This window comes from Ursus americanus, chromosome 11 (genome assembly GCF_024610735.1).
Source record: "Ursus americanus isolate L20-20 chromosome 11, mUrsAme1.1.p, whole genome shotgun sequence".
NCBI lineage: Eukaryota > Metazoa > Chordata > Mammalia > Carnivora > Ursidae > Ursus > Ursus americanus.
In genome coordinates, this window is record NC_142137.1 from 54,290,597 (window position 1) to 54,314,069 (window position 23,473).

At 39.0% G+C, this 23,473-nt stretch overlaps 1 protein-coding gene across 9 annotated transcripts in view; it reads right to left on the minus strand.

Annotated features, from left to right (window-relative positions):
* The window catches only part of HIVEP2 (HIVEP zinc finger 2), a 206,910-nt gene that overhangs the window by 17,520 nt on the left and 165,917 nt on the right, over positions 1 to 23,473 (minus strand). For 8 of the 9 annotated variants that reach the window (XM_087865534.1, XM_087865532.1, XM_045810105.2 and 5 more), the window contains 4 exons: positions 14,178 to 14,272; positions 8,066 to 8,110; positions 1,342 to 6,892; positions 12 to 166 (listed from right to left, as the gene is read on the minus strand). In XM_087865534.1, coding sequence (XP_087721660.1) covers positions 12 to 166; positions 1,342 to 6,510 — 5,324 coding nt within the window. In that variant the 5' untranslated portion in view covers positions 6,511 to 6,892; positions 8,066 to 8,110; positions 14,178 to 14,272. Of the gene's footprint in view, positions 1 to 11; positions 167 to 1,341; positions 6,893 to 8,065; positions 8,111 to 14,177; positions 14,273 to 18,121; positions 18,246 to 23,473 lie in introns of those variants that run through there. The other variant, XM_087865537.1, reaches the window with a different exon arrangement.

Consider the following 23,473-nt stretch of genomic DNA (forward strand, 5'->3'; position numbering starts at 1 on the left):
TGTTTCCTTACCCTCCTTCAAAGATTTTAATTCGGATTGGCTCCGTTTGTTTGGATCCAATATCTTTATCTCCATGAATATCTCCTTTCCCTCTTTCCTTTAAGATATTTCCAACTAGTTTCCTTTCTAGTTTGCTGCCAAATAAAAAGGATGCATCAGGTTTCATCTGTAAGACAAAAAAGAGAATCATTTCATATGGTTTCTCTAAGACATAGGAGAAGCCCACACATTCCACTCTTCTCTGATCTCTGAAAAATAGCCTAAATTCCATTCTAAAAGGTCATAGTCTGTTTACATAAAATAAGGGACACTAGGGATAAAATCAGAGAAGAATGACAGCTTTTGCGGAATTATCCAACATTTTCTTAAAAAAAATAATATTCTTCTGTTGGCACTTATTCTGTGCAACACTAATAAAAACAGAAAACATATTCTTTATTCTGAAGTAGCAATGAAAACTGTATCAATTAAGGATGTATTTTCAAAAATTGTTGAAGGGAAATGGCAACTGGATTAAATAAAAAAATATATATATATTTTTAAAGATTTTATTTATTTATTTGACAGAGAGAGAGACAGCAAGAGAGGGAACACAAGCAGGGAGAGTGGGAGAGGGAGAAGCAGGCTTCCCTCTGAGCAGGACCCTGGGATCATGACCTGAACCAAAGGCAGACGCTTAACGACTAAGCCACCCAGGTGCCCCTAAGTAAAATATATTTTTAAACCCTCTATTTGTTTCATTAACTTAGCAAGAATTCCAAAGTGTCCCTATTAGTATTCTTGTAATTTTACGTGTGAGATATGAATTGTTCATGTAGGAACAAATCAGATAAACACTTGGAAAAATGAGTTTGGGGAGAGAAATAGAGAAAATAAATTTTAGTAAAAAGTACTGTCAGTGGGAACAGGCCCTCTGAAGTTTGCAAAGGTCAGTCCTGACACTTGCACACCTCCTTCCTGATCTTTCTTTTCAGTGTCCATTCCCACATTCACAATGTTCTACATCCTGTATCCACATTTCACAATCCACTGAATTCCTCGTATCAAAAGAAAATTGGATCTGCTGGGTCACTAACACAGGCCGGAAAGGAGAAGAACTGAAAGGAATTGGTCCCAGTGGTAGAATTTCGTGGCACCTGGATGAAGGACAGACTTTCCCAAGACCCAGTCCATGGTCAGTGGCTTCTTCTCTTACTAGGGAAGGAAAATCAGTGTCGCGGAGGGTTCCCTCAACTCTGACCTTCATTTCACTTGTATATTTTAGACCTTATGTCCTTCACTATGTATTCTGCTCAGCAAGCAAGCCCATACTACAGTGCTTTTAGAAATGGTATCCATTACCTGAGCAAACTGCTTCCAAGCACTTGAGGATGTAAGCTTGCCAGTTCCAGGTCTGTGCATAGCAGCCAGAGTATAAATTTCTGCAGTGATTTTTTGCTTGGACCTCAGAAGAGCCAGAGTGGTCTTGGTGTTCAATCCTGATGGGTTTGGGTTACAGGAACTAATGCACCATGAAGCATAAACCGAGGATTTGAAGGTGGCCTGTTGCACGTAATTGGGTTTTGTATAATTCAAGAAGCACCAACTCACAGTAGTTGTTGTCCGCAGACTAGGGAACTGAAGAATCTGCTGGAAATCTGCCACATCCGTGAAAAGAAGAGTTGAGTTTGCCATTTTCCTACTTGGGCCAGAGGCCATGTGCACCAGCATGCCAACAGGCAGCTTCTGGCCCTTCCCTTGCTCTTCAAGCTGACTGTCTCCCGGCGGCACCGAGGAGCTCTGTGGGCTCATGCTCATATCAGATGCTGTCTCATCAATATCTAGTTCATCTGAGGACTCTCTGCTTTCAGAAGGCCCACTGGACTTCTGGCCTAGAGAGGGTGCCCTGGAGGTGGGCGGGAATGGCTCCCTCAAGGGCATGCTGGCAGATGGATGGTCTTGAGATGAGGAAGGGGACAGTGAGGAGAAGGAAGATGACCCCGACTGCAAGCCATCCTTTGGCTCAGAAGCACAACCTTGTCGAACCAGCTGGGGTTTCTGTGGGCGGGACATATCCTTCTTGATGTCTGAGCTGGTTAGCTCCACAGCACTGAGTTCCTCAACAATCTGTCCATACATCTTCTCTTCTTTGACCCTTTTCTGCTGCTTTGTTTCCATGAAGAGTTCTAAGCTGCTGGCTGGAGAAAGCATACGCTTGCTACCTCCCAGGGTGGCCACGCTGTCAGAGGTGGAAGGTAAACATAAGGGGATTGAGGATTCCAAGCCAAGGGGTAAGGTCTGAGGTACTTTCCAGATGGGGTATTTTTCTAAGCCTGCATGCTGCCCCAGCACCTGGGCAATGTTGAATCCTATCCCTTGCATGGCCGCATTGGTCACCAGTGTTCTTTGGGTAGTATTCTCGTCCACTTTGCATATGACAATTGCAGGACTGTTCTGCCCAAGTATCTGAGAAATGCTTGTGTACATGACACTCCCATAGGATGGGACGTGGGTCTGGATCCTAACCGGAACCACTGTTCCTGGTAAGGACTGTAAAGGCCCAGCATTTGCTGAGGCGAAATCTTCTTGAAGAACCTGCTCCGAGGGAGTATCGGGTGACTTGGTACTCTGGTCTGATGGAAACTTTGGAAGAATGTTCTTTGAGTGTAGCCCTGATGTTCCTGAATAACACGGGTAAGGCTGCTCTTTCGTGTGTGCATAATCGGCAGATTTCTTTCCAGTGTGTTCTGCAACATGCTCTACGGGATAGCTGGGGTGGATTTCTGCCTGGAAAGAAGGCTTGCCATAGCTCTTCTGAGGGTGCTGCACAAGGGGATGTGGGAAATGTGCCTGCCACCAGGGAGGCTGCTGAGCTGGTAAATGAACCATACAGACGGTAGGATATTGAAACTGAAACAAGGCATTCTGGATTGGAGAAAATGGAATTGTCTCTTGATGTGGAAATAAGTGCGGCTGTTCAGACAAGTGCTTGCTTGCGATGTAGGATGTCGGTTGTATCAAGGGATTTCTCAGAGATTCCTGACTGTCCATGTGCATGATCTGTTGTTGGGCCAAGTGGAGTGGCCCTGAGCTCAGCTGGCCACAAGGACCCACAATCTGCTTCCCGGGGTCCTCTGCCTGGAGAGGAGGCAGCACAGAGGTGGGGGCGTGGTGCCACGTGGCCCTGAGGCCGGCGTGCAGGTGCTCCATCTGCTCCTGCTTCACGCTCAGATCTGCACCAGCCTCACCCTGGGCGATCTCCGGAGAACCGCTGAAGGACGCCTGCCGCACCAGAAAGCATTTCTTCCTCTCCCGCGATGGAGATAACGTGGCGGCCGATGCCCCTGGCACCGGAGCATGGGACAGATTCCCATAATCAAAGGATTTGCTCCGGATTTCCGGAACTTCAGTTGGGTGAGGACAAGGCATCTGCTCGGAAGAGCAGCGCCGCATCTCCTTTTGGTGGTGGTGACCCGGGACAGACAATGAGTATGAACCGGCAGGGACGGTCAAAAACTCTGAATGCTTCCCAAACTCATCTTGCTTAGGAGGTGCAGCAAGCTTAATGGTTTCTTCTCTTTCGAAAGACATTGAAAAACTGGAGCTGTGGGACAAGTTGCTTTCCTGACTGGGGCTGCGGGAGAGGCCGGTGCCTGTGGACTCAAAGCTGGATTCCCCTGAAGAGTGCTCCATATCTGCAAGTCGCAAACGCTTCTTTTTGGGTGGCAACTTCTCAGCTGGGAGCTGGGAAAGGGTCTCACTTCTCTGGGGCCACTGAAATTCCTCCACAGGCTTTTCCGGTTCTTTACTCTGGGTGTCTTTCTCCTTCTCTGGTTTATCAGGCTCCTCAGTCACGCGAATCTCAGGAACCTGAATGTTGTGCTGGCGAACCAGCCTGGGCTGTGCGTGGTAGGACTGCTGCTGAGCCTGCTGGGAAGGGGAGGGCTTCCCCCCACTCTCGGCACTGTCTGCTGGTGGAGCCCACTCCGGACTCACCGGGGCTTCAGAAATCTCACTGTCACAGGTCTCAGAAGGTGAAGAGGCTTTTTCTGGTGCACTAGCAGCCAGTTCAGCGGACTCAGACCTTTCGAATGAATTGGGTCGGCTCAGTGAGTTTGTGTGCTGAATAACAGAAATCACATTTCCAGGAGGTTTCCTGCCCCCTAGGTCTGACATCTTGTCTGAATCAGTGGCCGAGGGTGACTCCTCAGACCCAAGAGATGGGCTTCCAGATTGGAGTTGGGGTCGACAGGGGTCAAAGCGCTCAGAGTGACCATGAGAAGGGTTCTCATGTCCAGACATGGCAAATCCACCTCTTATTCCTTCCTGCATTTGCAATTTGGGATCGTAATCTGAAGTCATTATGCCCATGGGAGTGCTCACAATGCTGCTGCAAATCATGGGGGTGTCCTCCTCATCTCCTACACTCTTCTCTTTCCGGCGTTTTCTATTTTCACATGTAGTTCCAAACATGGTTGGCACTCCCTGCAATGGCACCGAGGGATCCATAAAATATTCACCCCCATGTTTTAAAGAGCTTAAGCAGGAAATGTCCCTGTAGCCTTGCTTTGGTGTCTCATTGTCTTCCCACTTCTTGTAGGGTTTCCGGCAGACATCATAGTCATACACCATCCGGTCCCCAGAAATCAATTTCTTTTCCTTCAAGGATAAGCCCGTCATACTCTTTGACATTCTGCCATGGTGTTCTGCCTCCATGTGCCCCTCCTGTACTGAAGGCAGCTCAAATGCAGCTTGTCTTCTTAACATGCGCTGAGGGGGTATTCCTACAGTCCCCGGATAGAACACATCATCGGAACCAGTCATCCTTTCATCAAATGAGTGACTTCCTCTCAAAGAAGGAGGAATACTTAGATTAGTTGCTGAAGAGGTTGGCATCGAGTTGCTTCTAATAAGGGGTGAGGAGTCCACAGGAGCTTCTAAGAGAATCGGGTTGCTGCCTTGGAAATTTGCAGGAAACAGCTTTCCTTCACTCCTGATAGATGATGGGATAGTCTGGGATTGTCTGGATTCGCTGTTGAATTTCGTGGATTTCAGCATGCTTGTTTGACCGGGGTCGATTTCTCCCTTGCTTGGGATCAGCTGTGAAACAGGATCTTCAAACATCTTGACATCTAACCTGGTGTTTACGTGAGGTAATGATTCCATCATGCCCTTCCTCCCCATTGTGGCACGCTCCTGGCTTGCGGTGGTAACACTGAGTGTATTTCTGGGACTAAGCCGACAGTATTTTCCAAAGATGATTTCTTCATAAGACTTTGCGTTTGTGTTTGGAGGGCTTATCTGCTGCTCTGCACTTTCTGAGCGAGAAAAGTAACCGGAGTCAGTGCTTCCTTTACTGTGCGGGCTCAGAAGGTTTAGAGATGGCTCAGAATCTTGTCCTTTTTTCTCTGACAGTCTTAGTGCAAGTTTCTGTTTCACTGTGTGAGAATCATCAGGCTTAGTATTTAGAGATGGATTTGGTAGCATATCAGAGCCTATATACTGAGAGCTTTCATTAGGTAAAGGAATCCCACTTTTGGGGATGATCAAAATCGGCACTTTCATTGGGCCTCCCAGTGATTCATCCAGTGACCCATGGTAGCCCCCTCTGCTGGCGATATCCAACGGGATTGGTGGGCCAGGACTCATTTTCTCAGAAGCCTCAACAAATAAAGAGCTCTCTTCATCCGTGTCTGTACTCTGCTCACCGTCTGAATGTATTTCTGCTTCTACATCAATAAAACCAGCCTCTAGGTCCAACTTAGATACAGCTGACTCTGTGAAAGGGACTAATCCTGCCTTAATTGCATGGGCATGTGACTTCCTGTGCTTATACAAATTGCTCTTTGTCTTGAACGAGAAACCACAAGGTATACATGGATACGGCCGCTCACCAGTATGGGACCTGATGTGTTTTTTCAGTACACTTGGTTTGGCACATGCCCTGCTGCAGTAGGGGCAGATGTATTTGCCGGGCTTTTTGGGTTTGTGCTCTTTCTTGTGAGCGTCTTCTGACTGTTCGATACTTTTCTGAGAGTACTGGCTATAAGCAGGGTTCAGACTTGAAATCTTTTTTCTAGGGTAACCACCACTGTGGCCATGTATAGGAAAAGAAAATAAGTCCTCGGAGGCAACAGATGGCAAAGGGCCAGGGAAAAGCCACGGAGGGCCTTCGAGGCTCTGATGTGGCTTGTTGCTGTGCATGACCCCCTGTGGCAATGAGTGCTGAGGGAAAGAGAGTGAATGTTGGCATGAGTAAGGACTTGGACGGTGCGGTGGGTATTGCTTCTCTGTGACTTGCTGCGCCACGTCGCTAGGTGAGGCCAGTTTCCCAGAACCAAAGAGTTGTGCTGATGCTGTGTCTCCGATCTGCTCAAGATCTACTTGTGGTTGCCGCTGTCCTTCTTGACTGCCAAAAGTGCTCATCTTAATAACAGCCGATTGTTCCTGTCTCCATCTACCTGATGCCTTATCAGTTTCTCCAGACCTTGAGGTAGCTTTTTGTCCTAGACCTGTGTCCCCAGTGTCCATTTTGTTACAAGGTCTTAAGTGCTAGTTCCCTTGAAAGCCGTGCAGACTCATGGAGTGTCTTCAAAGCTGTGCTTTTCAGAGCTTGTTTACTTCCATGTTCCAGGGTGTCTGCAAACTTGCTGAGTGCTCCTCCTCTTTGGAACCTTCCACACCCACCCCGTAGTCTTATGGGCATTAGATGGTAATGTCCTTGGACCAGGGCTATAACACAGTTCTCTCCATTGTAGAAATGTCCATCCAAAAGCTAAGTGCAAATCTATAAAGATTTCTTAGGCATTTGAATATTTTCAACTAGCATGAAATTGGGAAGAATAGTCTGGGAGAAATTTTGCCCATCAACTACAGTAAAGTTCAATCGCCAGTTTCACTAAGATAAAATGATCTGAAAGAAATAGAAACACAAAGAGATCGTCATGACAGTTATCAAGTTAGAAACCAAACCAATCCCAAATAGCCAGCCTGACATTGGATAAATTGAAAATGATTTTTACTCTAAGGAATACTTTTTTTAAAAAATAAGATTGTATTTCTTTACTTTAGGGAGAGGGAGGGCATGAACAGGAGGGGCAGAAGGAAAGGGAGAGAGAATCTCAAGCAGACTCCATGTTGAAAGCAGAGTGCAATGTGGGACTTGATCTCATGACCCTGAGATTGCAACCTGAGATAAAACTAAGAACTGGAGGCTCAACTGACTCTGCCCCCTAGCCGCCCTTCCAAGGAATACTTTTTATAGCTGTTACATTAGTTCCACAATTAAAGGATATTAATTTCAAACATGGCATTAAGTCATAAGCATAAATTTCTTCAATGCTTTAATTTTGGTTATCCTTTTAAATACTCCTTAATTTTGGTTAGAAGAGTATTTAAGAGAAAGCTTTTGATAGATATGATCTATAAAATCATAAGATTTTTAAAAGCTTTCATTAAAATAAATGTAGGGCTATTTCTTTTTTTTTTTTTTTAAACTATACTCTTTTTTTTTTTTTTTTAAAGATTTTATTTATTTATTTGACAGAGAGAGAGACAGCCAGCGAGAGAGGGAACACAAGCAGGGGGAGTGGGAGAGGAAGAAGCAGGCTCATAGCAGAAGAGCCTGATGTGGGGCTCGATCCCAGATCGCCGGGATCACGCCCTGAGCCAAAGGCAGACGCTTAACCACTGTGCCACCCAGGCGCCCCTGTAGGGCTATTTCTAACCAAGTTGTATGACTTGCATGCTAAAGTGTACTACATATTTCTCTATATGGACATATTTTATAGATTAATATATGTATAAATATATTTTACATGTAAAACAAACAGATATATGTAAAATATATTTTAAATATTTAAATATGTAATATATTTTACATATGTCCATATTTAACATACAATACAGATATATTTTATAGATTAAAACGGGTGATTAGCAGAACTAGACAAAGGCTGTAAGTATTAAAGATTGTCTCAGAACTTTGGAAAAGGCAGGGAAGTATATACAAATAAGTGATTATAAAACCTTCATAATATGAAAAACAAAACATATTTTGGGGACAGTTTAAAAATGTAATGATTACCTGAATGGTTTAGCATTCTCATGGACATGATTGTCTTGACGCTTCCTGGGTAGAAAATAAACACAGTTAGGAAAAATTATTCCATGAAACCACAACACTTCTGTATATAAAGGTCAATTTAACATTCATGCACATAATAGGGCTCACAATGCAATGTGCCCTGAAGAAAAAACAGATTAACCAGTGACTGCTCTCAATACACTACGCTAAAGCAGTAAACTTTCTACTGATACCGTGTCCAAAAACAACTAAGAGAGAAAAAATTATTAAAAATTTAGAGTAGTATTTTCTAATATATAAGATTATTATATCAAAACATCTTCATTTTTTGACACTATTCGCCTGGTTCTAATTCCTTAAATGTTTTTTAAAGATTTTATTTATTTATTTATTTATTTATTTATTTATTTATTTATTTATCTGAAAGACAGAGAGCACAAACAGGGGGAGAGGCAGAGGAGAGGGACAAGCAGACTCCCCACTGAGCAGGGAGCCCCACAAGGGGCTTGATCCCAGGATTCTGAGATCATGACCTGAGCCGAAGGCAGACACTTAACTGACTAAGCCACCCAGGTGCCCCTAATTCCTTAAATATTAAAAAGTTGAGAATAGTGGGGTTTTTTGCACATCTCAATTTACATCACAACAAATCCAGGAGTTCTCCAGATGGTTGTGAAGGACTCAGGGAAACGTGACAACTTAGAAACAATTAGATTTTAAGTGAATACTCATCTTCCATAAGCGAATGGCCACCGTCATACCCAGAGGATTCTGCGAACTTCGTGCTCAACTCTATCAGTTATGATGAAAACTGAGATGTTTCCCTGATAAGTAATGTGGCAGTGCTTATCAAAGTAAGAGAGCACATATCCTCTGGCCCAGAAAGTCCATTGCTGGAAATGTATCTTTACAGAGGTAGCTGCACGCGTGCACAGACACACATACAAGGACTGCTTAGATAAAATATGGCTCCGGCGCCGACTCAGCCGTTTAAAAAAGTAAAGTACAGCAATAAGTACCCATATAGGAACTCATCCCCAAGACAGTAAAATTGAATGTTAAAAACAAAAAAACAACAACAAAAAACTCATCGCACCCTAGGATGCATTTGATAATCCCATTTGTGTGTAAGAGAAATGCATGATACACAGAAAATTTCTACAGGGATGCTAAACAGCTTTTAACTCTAGTTAAATTAAATTGAAGAAGTAGAATCAGGGAGTCAGAAGAAGGGCCAGGAAAGAAATTTGTACTTCTTACCTCATGATTTTGGGTAATTTTTCTTTTTGTTTTTCTTTTTCTTTTCTTTCTTTTTTTTTTAAGAGAGAGAGAGTAAAAGCGGGGGCGTGGAGAGGAGGAGGGGCAGAGGGAGAGAGAGAGACTCTCAAGCAGACTCCCTGCTGAGTGGAGCCCAATTCGGGGCTCAATCTCACAACCCAGACATCATGACCTGAGCTGAAGGAACAGTAAGTCTTTTGGGTGAGAAATCAGTAGCCCCCAGATATTTGTAGCAAGATACCTGTAATCAAAAGTTCCTTCTGCTAAGAGCCAGAGATTTGTAAAGCAGTGGCTGGAAAAACTAAACAAGCATATTAACTTCGTTTTGCTGGAAAGTTTTACTATTGGATTGGATCTTTCCCTCACAGTGATCTCCCTCTGCATCCCTTTATAGGTAATAAGACAAAAACTGAAAGAAGCAATGGCCTTATAATACGGCAATGCAAAGTTACATCAGTCAGTCAGAGCAACCGTGGTAACAAGAATATGCAACGTCAAACCCAAAATGACTGAATTTTTCCTCTAATTGACTAAATAGTTAAAGTTTATGTAGACACAACCACTGTCAGACTTTTAATGGTGACTACACCCTCTAAGATGGAAGTACAGTGTATTTTCAACTCGACGGGAACATTTGTGAGCCTTTCCTTAACTAGGAGTCAGAGCACGAACTGAATAATTTCTAAGTTACTTTTCATATATAGTATTTTACATGACATTGACCTGTGTATGCAGATCCATTGCTAGGAATAACAATGATAATGCTTGTTGTTCATTGCACATTTACCATATGCCAGACACTGGTACAGAGTTTCATATGCATTACCTTTTTGGCTCTTCATGACAACCCTATGCAATAAGTGTTAGTAGACCTATTTGACAGTGGAGGATGACCCTTAAGGAGGTTGACTATCAGAAACAGAATCAAACCCAGATTTGGCTCACCTCCAAGCCTACAAGGTCTCGCCTCTCCCATCCACCTCTACTAGTAAGTTTTATTGTAACTTAAAATAATACATCTTTAATAATACTTTCCCCTAAATATTGTCCCTTGGACTTCAATATTTCCAGTGCTTAAATTTTTCATGGTCCTGGGAGAATAGGTGAGTTTCGCATGGTTGTACTAGAGAAACTGGCCTCAACATGCCACTTCCTAGAAATCACACAAACCCATGATTTAAATAAAGTTCAAAATCTGTATATTGCATAAACTATTTATATATTGTAAAAATATAAAGTATTAAGAACAGTATTATGAGGGCAGCTTCTTTTGAGAACATGACAAGTTATCATGACAACAATGTTTTATTTTGTTCTTTGAAAAGCATTCCTTTTTAGGGAAAGTAAGAAGCTCACAAGTGAATATTAGGCATAAGGTCACTTCCCATTCATTGGTTTACCCAGAATAATTTTGCTTAAAACACTGACTTCAAATTAAACAATTACATAAAATTTTATGAAAAACAGGATTGGAATAATATATTTAGTAATTAAATAGAGTATAATATTTTCATTTAGGAATGAGGTATTATCTTTATAAGTCAGACATTTAATTTCTGTGGTATACAGTAGTAAATTAAAACCATTACACCTTAACACATATACAATTCTTATTCACTAAGAACATACTGTAAAAAAGGATGCACAAATTAGAATCACACAAAGGCAATACTATTTTGCTATTAAAGAATGAACCAGAAGATAAAGAAAAGTGACACAGAAGATTCAAAAGCTGATATTTCATGGTCAGAACAAAAATTACCTAGAACATTTAGCTAATTGTGGGATTCAAATTTTAGGAAAAGAGGCTCATCAGAAACAGTCGAATTTACTATTTTACTTAAAAAAATCAATTTTGCTGATACTAATGCAAGATCATCCTCCAGACCAATTTATTATCCAGGAAATTTTAAAATTAAAAACTTTGAGCCCGGTCAAAAAATACATTGACTCCATTATGCAAATAGCTTCTGTCAGGGAAATCTCTTCCTTTTAAATTTCTGAAGACGAGCCTGCCATTTTATCATGAACCTGGATGATCGCTTGAAACATGCTCCCCACTCCAGGTCATACAGGAAGAGCTTCTGTCTGTGTCTGAGCTGGAGGTCTCAGCAGCACTGGGGATCCCTCTGGTCTACCTTCCTCTGAACCTCAATGTTTAACTTTTTACTTCAGTGAAAAGCTTATGAATATTAGGAGGGAACTGGAAGTTATTCCTATTTCACGTGCACCTTTTACATTGGATTTTAAACATGGCTGAGAATATACTATTTCTCTTCAACAACAGCCTTGGAGAGGCTTCAAATAACTGCTATCCACAAAATCGCTTTCCTTCTTGCAGTTTCTGAGGCATATGGACGCAAATAGAAGGGAGAAAACATGAGTGATGGGTCCGTAGAGGAATATACTGATCATATTCTTAAACTATTAAATATGTGGACTCTTTTCATTAATCTCTTGTCTACAGTTGTTTTATCTTGGAAATGGGGGGAAAATCTGCCATGTAAATTGTGTGTACCTTAGATCTATTACTGGGCATGAATGTTTGTCTTTTTCAAACCAAACAGGATTTGGGAGTATTCTAAAGTCTCTCTGCTGGTCTCCTCAGCTTCCAATCAAGTGAAGAATTCACTTTTAAAATCTTCAGGCTTTCAAAGTTGAATCCAAGATGCGACGATGACGTTCGTCTTTTTTTGTTAGGTGATACTTTTACTGAGCAATCTAACTACCAACAATGGTAAATTCCAGAGCTTGTGTTTTATTGTTTAAATGTATGAAAATGCTTATTAATAGGGAAATATTAATAATATTATTACAACCCATCAAATATAGCCTAGTGTATACCTGCAGCTTCAGTTGTATTTTCTCAGTAACGTGGTTAATTATAGCTGTATTACTTCTCCATCGCAGAGATACATCTGATTTTTCATATTTCTAAATGTATGTTAAAAGTTAAAAGTAAATTTTCAGTTTTCTCCACCAATTGATATGCTTAAAAAATGTAATATTAGAGCAATCCTCACATGGCAAAAAAACAAAACAGCCAGTTATTTCCTTCTGTGAGATTTCTTTTTATGGTAACCAAACCCACGCAGAGTCATTTTTGGCACCCATTGCCAACAAAGGAGAGATATTCCAAACACAATTCCGCGTTCACATTTAAAATTCTCCCAGTGTCTTTGCGTGCTACGAAAGGAGTGAGCTATTTTGTTGGAGGATGCAACTCTGGGGTTTCCTGTGGATGGTGCCCCAGCCAGTAGGAGCCCTTCAGGCAGTAAAGACAGGCGTTGCCTGGCAGCTTAAGCACGTTTTTCAGAGGGGCACAGTGTTGAAAAAGATAGTATCCTCTGCGTGACTGTTACATGGAAGTTGCCATTTTTCTAAAAGCGTGCCCTCTCCCTTGGCCACTCTTCACAGTCCCACTCAAATAAATTTGGCACCCAGTTAAATAATTTCCTCAGACAGGCCTTGAAAGGAAAGGCACAGAAACAGCGTCCCGTATAGACCTCAACAGAGGTCTCTTCAGGATAACAGCTGGGTGGGATTGGCAGGAAGGCAGGCTTGCTCTGCAGATGAATAAAGGCTTACAGTATCCAGGGTTGTCAATCTGGGATCTTTTGCTTAGAAAAACACTATCTTAGAAAAAAGCTTTACCTCAGGAAATTAATCATTACTTGAGTGGTGGCAAAAGTCAAGTGCGCATCAAATAATAACATCCTAAATAATAATGGTATAAAATGACTGGCAACAAACACTACCTCTCCACTTCCAAAATTTTAGTAATACACATTTTTAAAAATCAAAGTGGTTATTTGGCTTTTTGGGAGGGGGGAGAAGTGGGGGGATATTATGCTTGTAAACAAATATGCACATCTTAAAATAGTAATTACTGAATAAAACTTTAGAGGCCATTTCCATATATTTGCTTTTAAAATGCCAGAGATCAATTACCAAATATTTTAAGAAATACATGAACATCTCAGGGCACAATGATGGTCTCACAAATCACTACCACATAGGAGGACTGGATAAGGGGAAAAAGGATCTACAAAAAAACCGTGACCATTGCCAGAGTCCAGCTGAATACAGACTTATTTCCACAGGATGATTAAAAAAAGGCACCATCCTGAGAGCCAAATTCATTATAAATGCTTCTTTTATTAGTAAAAATCCCCATAACAACCTTAGTTCTCCCTAAAATAAGCCAGCTGCCAATAAGAGGAGGATACTGTATATTATATAAAACGCTGCCAAGCAATCGAGAGAACTTTTGGAGAAAAGTAAAAATATTTTGATGATTACCCTCTAATTTGACATAAGTTAAAATCCAATTTGATATTTAAAACCTAATGGAAAACTAAACTATATATTTTTCCACGCTGGCTACCCTGAGGGCATGATCGCAGATGCTTGGATAGTTTGCATATGTAGTCAAGGTATTTATGATTTATTTTGACTGTAGCCTGCTACTCTCAATATCTTTCTCTAAAAGTTGTTTGCAATTTTTTTTTTTTTACAATTGTGATTTTGTTCTCCCCATTGTATAGCCAAAATAATTAGGACGCATGAGGTAGAATTTTACATGAAAATAAACTTTGCCAGGAAGAAATTCTCTTAAATAAGGTTATCTCAGTTAAGGGCATTATAATTAAAACTGGTCTGCAAAACAAAACAAAACCTTCGCAACACTTTTCTCTCTAAAGGGCATATCCATTCTTTCCTCCCAGATTTAATGACAAAGTTGGTTTACATAGGGGTACATGGTACGCCAAAACTGCTTTTCAAGTTAAATGTAGAAACAATTAGAATAAAGTAATAAATTTTAGTTATTAACCTGTTATCCACATATCAAAAAACGGCATCACAACCATCGATGCCTTCCGCAACGCCGACTCTCCCCACAGGAACTCATGCACAACTTCGGGGAATCTAAAAAATGAACAAGAAGAGTTTTTAAATGATGGCACTTGTAGTCAATTGAAGAGGCATGCTTACTCTTCATTCATACAAACTGCTTTCCTTGAGGAAAGAAAATTTGGAAGAGGATCTCTCAAGAAGACATTTTTTTTTCCGGAGAAAAAAATTTCCTCTCTTTCAACATAGTTTAAATCTTTTGAACAAGTACTTGTATTCAAAAGAGAATTGCCTATACCAGCAAAAGTGGAGGCAAGTAGGAAAATAATGGTTGGGTTTTATCGTAACTTATTGGAACTAGGGATTATGCCATGGTAGGGCATGACACAGGCCTGCATTAAAGCTGAGATTCTCCTAAAACTTCTTTTGGTGCACCGGCAACTAAACTCCACAGGATAAAGTCTCAGAGAATCTCGTAGTGAATTCCTTTCTATAGTTTATTTCAGCAATGTTATGTTCTGTGCTAAAATTAATTTCTGAAATAGGAAGCCAAAACCAACCAAACTAAAATCCTGAGACTTAACAAGAAATAAAGAAAGGGACTTTCTCCTACTTAGAATTAATATTTACCCAACTCTAAACCAAAGAAATGCATGGAAAGTCAGTCAAACTACTTAATCCAAACAGATTAACCAATCAACCATTTTGAGATGGTTTATCTCTCACTACAAAAGGCCCATATAAAATATTATTATACTATCCTTAGATGGCTGTTGTATATTTGTTCATTTTTTTAAATATTGCTTTTTCATCCAGACAGGTTAGTGTCTCATAGGAAGGACTAAAGATTCAAGACATGCCAAAATGTGCCTTAATCTAGTCCCCCTTCATGTGAGCATTCCAAGTGCTTGAAGGAAGTAGTTTGCTTTAACCCCCCCCTCCTTTCCACACCGCCGCAGTAGCGCTTTAGGACACCCTGTGCACTTTGAGACATGAATCATTATAAGCAAGTAGGCCCACTTGGTTCCTCAAAAGACACAAAAGGTACAAAAATAGCTTCTGCAATTGAAGCAAGAACCTCGTCAGCAGCCAGATGAATGTGGGTGGTCAGATAAGATTCCGTTGCTGCAAAGGGCAAATTATTAAGCAAATGCTAGATTTATTTTCTTTTTTAAACTATGTTCTTCTTGCCTCAAATCAACCATTTGCTGGTACTTAAAATGACACTTGACAAGCTCTACTATTCTCCAAATTGAAAGCTTCATCAAAGCCAAAGTATATGATTGATTAAACACTGAAAAAAAACATATTCTATAAGATAATTAACTATATCTATATTTTTAATAAACCATATAACACCTCTTAAAAAAAAAACAAGCTAAAGTGCTTTAAAAACAACAACAACAACTATACTTTGGCAATATGACCTAATCTAAAGCAAAGCATGGCATCCCTCAGGAAAAAAAATAAATAAATCACTGAGCTATTTTGCACTCTGAATAAAATTCACCTACGACATAAATGGGCCAAGATTCTACAGATATAGCTATTTACAGGGAACAACGACTTGCAGTATTCAGTGACACCTACGATTGGCAATCCCACAGTCATTGAACTAAGAGGCAAGCAGGGAGAAGGAGAACATAACCGTCGGAAGGCCAGCCCGGACACCCACTCCTTCCAACTGAGTTGCTACTATAGACAGGCACCCAACCATTTTCAATCCCAGAAATCCTCATTCTTGCCAACAGCTTCCACAGGCAAAACAGAGCACAAGAGTATCCCTCAGACAAGCTGTGACAGGGCAATGTTCCCAGTTCTGACTCTGCTTTTCCAGGCTTACTTTCCAGGACTATGGCTACTAGAAATAGGAAACACTTATCTCATGACATGCACATAAATCTGGAATTTTAGATTAGAGAAGATCCCTCTTTTCACTCAATAAGAGGAATCAAATTTCTTTTTGTCACATGACTTAAAATTCATGACCTCTTCAATGTTGGATTTCCCTTGGAGAACACAAAAATCATCGGCAAGGATATTACATTTCTATTTTACCTTACAGAAACTTCCAGGTAATTAGTGTGATTTTAAAGCAAAGATCCGGGCGGTATTAACATGAAAGATATGATACCAACTTCGGTGATTGTGCACAAATAATTTTGTTGCAAATTAGAATCAGTAATGGCCTCTACAAGCGAGGCAGTTATTACTATTACCATAAAGACATGAAGATAACTATCTCAGAAAATGATTTTTGCATTAATTTTAAGTGAGTTTTTGTGCCTCAGTTTGTTTATCAAAATATAAGAAAAATCATTCCTCAAATAGCTCTTGAGAATGTAGTGTGACAACTTATGTTCCTTAGAAATCAAGAGTTCACACAGTATACTCAAACAATGGAGTAAAAGAGAAGAGATTTTCATTTCTTCAACTTTACTTTTAGGTTATTAGATTCATAAGACATCATCAAGCAATGAAACTTAAATATTTAATAAAACTAACAATTTCATTTCAGGAAATAGTGTTAATGGATCTTGTTAAATATCCTGTCATTTAAAATTCATTCCTAAATATGGGGTGAAAATTATCTTTCACTTTACTAACAAAGTACAGACTGACTTTTCTGTCACCTACAGGTTTATAGGAGAGTTCCTCAAAATTATTTTCCAATTCCCCCATCTCCAATTTGTAACAAAACACTTGGAAAATTTGAACATTACTGTTTCTGTCCCAGTGGTTTCTCAACCTTTCTACTCTAAAAAAATCTTGGCATTAGGTATTTATGCTGGGATGCTTACAAGGCATTGTCACTAAGCCAAGCAAGGAACACACTGAGCTATGATAGTAAATGATAGATAGATAATAGATAGGTAGATAGATAGATAGATAAATATCTTTTAAAATATCCATTATTGGTAAGAGTTTTTTATTATTTCAATTCTCTATTCTTCCAAATTGTTTTAAGACAAGTTATGACTTAATGGTTTAATATGACTTTTTGATGAGTCTTGCAAAACATTGAAGTTTCATTGGCAAACTTCTCGTGCAAATATAAGTACCTTCCATCATTCTTGTTTTTGTCTTGAGGTTAAACAAATGCATACTAGATCATAATTTTAGTAGAAGAGCTGATAAGATAAACCAGTTACAGTTTAGATGGGCATCGTGACAATTAAAAATAATTATTATCCACATCGACTCTTGAAAAAATGGCAAACAGGACTGGAAACAAGATATGATCCTTAGGTTTCTCATTTAAAAGAAGTGTTTAACTATGACAAGTTTAAATATGACACGTTTAAATATGACACTACTCTTCACACAATAGAGAAGAGATACTTATATTTAATAGTGGTAAAAGAAATTCCAAAGTAGTAGGTAAAGATGGGAGAAGGGTACATAAAGAGAAATGCATGTTCAAGATACATTTTATTAATTCCATCAGTTTTTTGAAGAGAGGCATCTTTTCCCCACTTAAAAAAAAAAAAGGCTCTAAATGGGCCCTTTGTTCCACTTCAGAGTGTCTTGTGTGGCAAGGTAAGACGTGCCTGGGAGGTAGAAGAGAAGGCAGGCACACATGGTGACAATACACAAACACACACACTCAGTCACACACACTGATCGGTGTGATGACTATAAGCTTAGACCTTTGGAAACAGTTTGTAAATCAAAGTGAAGGTTGGGGCTAGGTTTGAAATGTAAAAAAGAAGATAAAGGGTTAAAAAGGGTTAAATGCAAAAAAAGAAGATAAAGGTATAGGTTTGTTTCCTATACAAACAGGAACAGGAAAAGGTAGTAATTTTTGGAACACGGGACAATTAATTACTGGGACAAGGCAGGGGCTCTGAAAAGTCAAAAAATGTGTGTGGGGAAAAGGGAGTTTCCACAAGAGGAAGTTGGGGCAAACTGAGTCAAATTCACCTGTTTAGTCTTTTTGTTTAGGGTTCTGGTTCTAGAAACTGCTTGTAAAAATGATCCCAGAGCTCCCTGTGGTCTATTGCTGCTTCTCAGCAGGTAGTTGGTACTGAAACAGACAAGATACAAAATGAAACACTGTGTCAATTAATACTACTAAAAGCAACCCAAGAAGTAGGCACATGTGATTTAGGGATTATAATTTAAACCTCCTTAACTAGATTTCTTTTTTCACTATTTTATGACACTTTTAGGCATTTATCAATGCCTACTATGCACCAGCAAATGGGCTAAGTTTACAAAATACAAAAAGGGAGAGGCAAGCTCCCCATTTAAGACTTCAGAGCCTAATGGGGAGACATTTGTGAACAAATAAGTTCAACAAAGTGTTTTAGGTGCTTTGACATAAATATAAACACAGAACAGGGAGGCCACAAAAGAGGCAATAGTCAATTCTATCAAGAAAATTAGGACAGGTTTAGTGAGGCAATGGATATTAAGTTAAGTCTTTAAAGAAAACTATGTTAATACACAAAAGTACATAATTCTCAATGTTAGGTTGAGAAATAAACATACTTGTCTGATGAAATAAAAATATAAGACTCTATCATTCCAGTTTCTCTCTAATTGTATATACTTTTAGCATGGCGAAATGTTAGTTCACGGAACTTAAGGAATAAGGTGCTCTAGTTAAGGAATAAGGTGTTCTAGTTAATACAACCTTATGGTTAGGTAAAGGCCACAGAGAAAACGATTTTTGTTTAACATCTGCTAGTGATTATTTTCCAAAGTACATTAGGCTTCTCCTTGAGTTAATTAGAGTCTCCTGAACATAATTTAATCTTTCTTTGATGATTCAGTATCGAACAGTGCTCTCTAGTCCTTACTCTGCATCTGGGCTGCGATCATCTGATATTGGCAATGCAAACTTCTCCACACGTGTTCCTAAGCACATGTCATATTTTCCAAGATCACAGTTGTAACTGAGATTTGTTTTCTTCACCACACATTTGACATCAAATAAGTCATATCTGACTAACTTGTTTTAGGAGCAGATATATAACTATCCACTTCTATCACCATTAATTTTTGGGCCTATTCTAAATCATATAGGGAGTATTAACTACTGTGAAACATTTTAGAAATCATTCAATCCATCAGTCAACCAATAGAAGAAAAAGGTGAGAACCAGAGAAATCAAAAGATTTCCTTAAGGACCCAACAGGTCATTGTGATGGGTTTGAGCTATTGTTCAGGTCTTCAAACTTTCAAGTCAATTATTTCCCACTCTCTACACTACTTCCTCTTATTGAAAGTTTATTGATCTGGCCATAATGCAGAAGCTGATTGAAAGGAATGAAAATTGAAGAATAAATAGCATTGAACTTAGAATGAATGAAAATGTTTATCATCCATACTTTAAAACTAACTGGTCAAAGAAACAGAAAATAACAGTAGCTAAAAACCAATACCCCCATTGCACTGGCAATCAATTTTTACAGAAAATTTAAAAAATTCGATAAAAATTTTAATTTTTCCAAAATGAGTAAATGTTAGCAAAATCAGTTGTCAAAATAATCAATTTCTACAAGTAGTACATCATTTTGTATCCAAACCAAAAATATTTATTTAATTCTCAACCATTTTCCAGCAAAAGCTATTTTGTTATCAAGCTTCTTATGTTCTTACAATGAAAAAAAAAAATTAATTAAGTATTTTAAGTCAAATTATGCAATCGTCTTCCCCAAAGCAAGGATAGCTCTTTCACTGACAACCAATGGAGGTACACCCCTTGGTTCATAATACCAAAATTTCACCAAGGAGGCCTATGGAGATACGGTAACCCCATTTCCACAATTACTATTTTTCTGGCAGAATGGTGGATGCTGCCTTGTTCTTTAAAAAGGGCAGGACCAATTAAATGTTTTGTATGATTAAAAATCTTACTATTTTCAGTGCAATTTTAAATGGGACTGTTTTCTTAATTTCTCCTTCTGCCTCTTCATTATTAGTGTATAGAAATGCAACAAATTTCTATATATTGATTTAGTGTGCCGCAACTTCACTGAATTTATTTATCAGATCTAATAGTTTTTTGGTGGAGTCTTTAGGGTTTTCAATATATAGTATCATGTCATCTGAAAATAGTGAAAGTTTTACTTCTTTCTTAGCAATTTGTATACCTTTTATTTCTTTTTCTTGTCTGATTTCTTGCACCAAAAATAACAAAATACTTAGGAATAAACTTAACCAAGGAGGTGAAAGCCCTATACTCCAAAAACTATAAACTATTGATGAAAGAATGTGAAGACAACACAAACAAATGGAAAGATAGTCCACGCTCATGGACTGGAAGAACAAAGATTGTTAAAAATGTCCACACTACCCAAAGTGATCACAGATTTAATGCAATCCTTATCAAAATACCAACAGCATTTTTCACAGAACAAGAACAAGTAATCCTAAAATTTGTATGGAATCACAAAAGATCCCAAATAGCCAAATCGATCTTGAAAAAGAAGAACAAAACTGGAGGTATCACAATCCCAGATTTCAAGATATACTACAAAGTTATAGTAATCAAAACAGTATGGTACTGGCACAAAAATAGATGCATAGATCAACAGAACAGAATAGAAAGCTCAGAAATAAACCCACGATTATATGGCCAATTAATCTTTGACAAAGGAGGCAAGAATATGCAATGGACAAAAAAACAGTCTCTCAACAAATGGTGTTGTGAAATCTGCATAGCAACATGCAAAAGAAAGAAACTGGACCCCTTTCTCACACCATACACAAAAATAAACTCAAAATGGATTAAACACCTAATGTGAGACCTGAGACCATAAAAATCCTAGAAGAGAACTTAGGCAGTAATTTCTCTGCTATCAGCCACAGTAACATTTTTCTAGATAAGTCTCCTGAGGCAAGGGAAACAAAAGCAAAAATAAACTACTGGGACTACATCAAAATAAAAAGCTTCTGCACAGCAAAGGAACCTATCGGCAAAACTAAGAGACAACTTACTGAATGGAAGAAGATATTTGCAAACAATACAACCAATAAAGAGTATCTAAAATACAGAAAGAACTTACACAACTCAGCACACACACAAAAACAAACAATCCAATTAAAAAATGGGTGGAAGCCATAAACATACATTTCTCCAAAGAAGATCTACAGATGCCTAATAGACACATGAAAAGATGCTCAACATCATTCATCATCAGGGAAACACAAACAAAACCACAATGAGATATCACCTCATATCTGTCAGAATGGCTAAAGTCAAAAACACAAGAAACAACAAGTGTTGAGGATGCAGAGAAAAAGGAAACATCATGCACTCTTGGTGGGAATGCAAACTGGTGCAGCCACTGTGGAAAACAGTATGTAGGTTCCTCAAAAAATTAAAAATAGAACTACCATATGAATTCACTAATTCCACTACTGGGTATTTACCCAAAGGATATGAAAACACTAATTTGAAAAGATATATGCACCCCTATGTTTATAGTAGCATTATTTACAATAGCCATGACATGGAAGCAACCCAAGTGTCCATCAACAGATGAATGGATAAAGAAGATGTGGTATACAATGGACTATTACTCAGCCATAAAAAAGAATGGAATCTTGCCATTTGCAACAACATAAATGGATCTAGGGAATATAACACTAAGTCAAATAAATCAGAGAAAGACAAATACCATATAATTTCACTCATATGTGGAATTTAAGAAACAAAATAAATGAACAGAGAAAGAAGAGATAAACCAAAAACCAGACTCTTTTTTTTTTTTTTTAAAGATTTTATTTATTTGACAGAGATAGAGACAGCCAGCGAGAGAGGAAACACAAGCAGGGGGAGTGGGAGAGGAAGAAGCAGGCCCATAGCAGAAGAGCCTGATGTGGGGCTCGATCCCAGATCGCCGGGATCACGCCCTGAGCCAAAGGCAGACGCTCAACCGCTGTGCCACCCAGGCACCCCATTACTACAGAGAACAAATTGATATCTACCAGAGGGGAGGTCTGTGGGGGATGGGTTAAGTAAATGAAAGGGATTAAGAGTACACTTAATATAATGAGTACTGAGTAATGTATAAAATTGTTGAATCACTATGTTGTACACCTGAAACTAATTTAATGCTGTATGTTAATTATACTGGAATTAAAATAAAAAATATCTTTTTTGTTTTCTTGGCTGTGATACATTTTTATTTTTATAGTCCAATTCTTATCTTTTCCCCTTCCTTCCAATTCCCACTATTCTATCCCTTAATGTTATTATGGTAGGTAAATAACCACTTCCTGCCAAGCTATCTTAAATATTTACTCTAACTAAGTATTTGGAGGATAAAACCTGAGGAGGACTATTTGGCTACTATACTCTAACAAGAAATACAACAAAAAAGTCATAATTCCAATATATTGTGCTCTCAAGTTGTACCTTTTACAGTGCTATGTTTACTCTTTGGTTGCTACAGGTATACATGAGTAAGGTAATGATTCCTTCTCCAATTTTCCTTTCACTCTTGGATGTGCCAAGATTAGCATAAAGGCCAATGTTAACTTCATATTATGTGAACAAAGAGAAGGGAGAAAACAAATAGTAAAATATGCATTATTTTATAAGTATGCATAAAATAGGCTGACCTTGCCTGAAGGAAAATCCGTCTCTCACAGTAGACCCTCCCATATCAATGGAAATAATACCAAAAGCATGAATGCGTAGTTGAAAGTTTGAATTGCATTTCATATCTCATGCCACAACCAATTCTCAGGTGGCAGGGGGGAAAATCATCTTCAGTCTCCCTACATTAGGTCTACCCACAATAAAGATCCCTGAAGAAAGAAATCAAGGCAAGGCCTATGATATGTCATACATATAACCTAACCAGATGGGCCCTGTCTGCCTCTATAACTGAGCAGCTGAAATAATAAATTCTATCTCCTCTCTTGAAAATTCTTACAGAGTGAGGAGACTGAGCCATGAGTCAGTGTAGAGGTATACAACCTCAGTAAGTCAAAGAGCACTTCTTGATTTAGCACTAGTCCTGGATCAGCAAGGCACACAGACTTTAGAAATGGACATAACGTTAGCACACAGCAAATATCCTGAAACTCACTCAGTTATTATTGGAGTTCAAGAAAGCATATGATCAAAAAGGGCTTGAACAACCAACTAAGTCTCAACAGAGGCACATGGTTCAAACAGACTCCATGTTTACCCAAAGGAAGTAACCAGAAAACCTTTAAAATTACCTATGCGATGTGGTTATTCAGGTACTCTCCTGACATTTTGACAAACTCTGAATTCATATTCTGCATTCATATTTTCAGCCCCATCTTGGA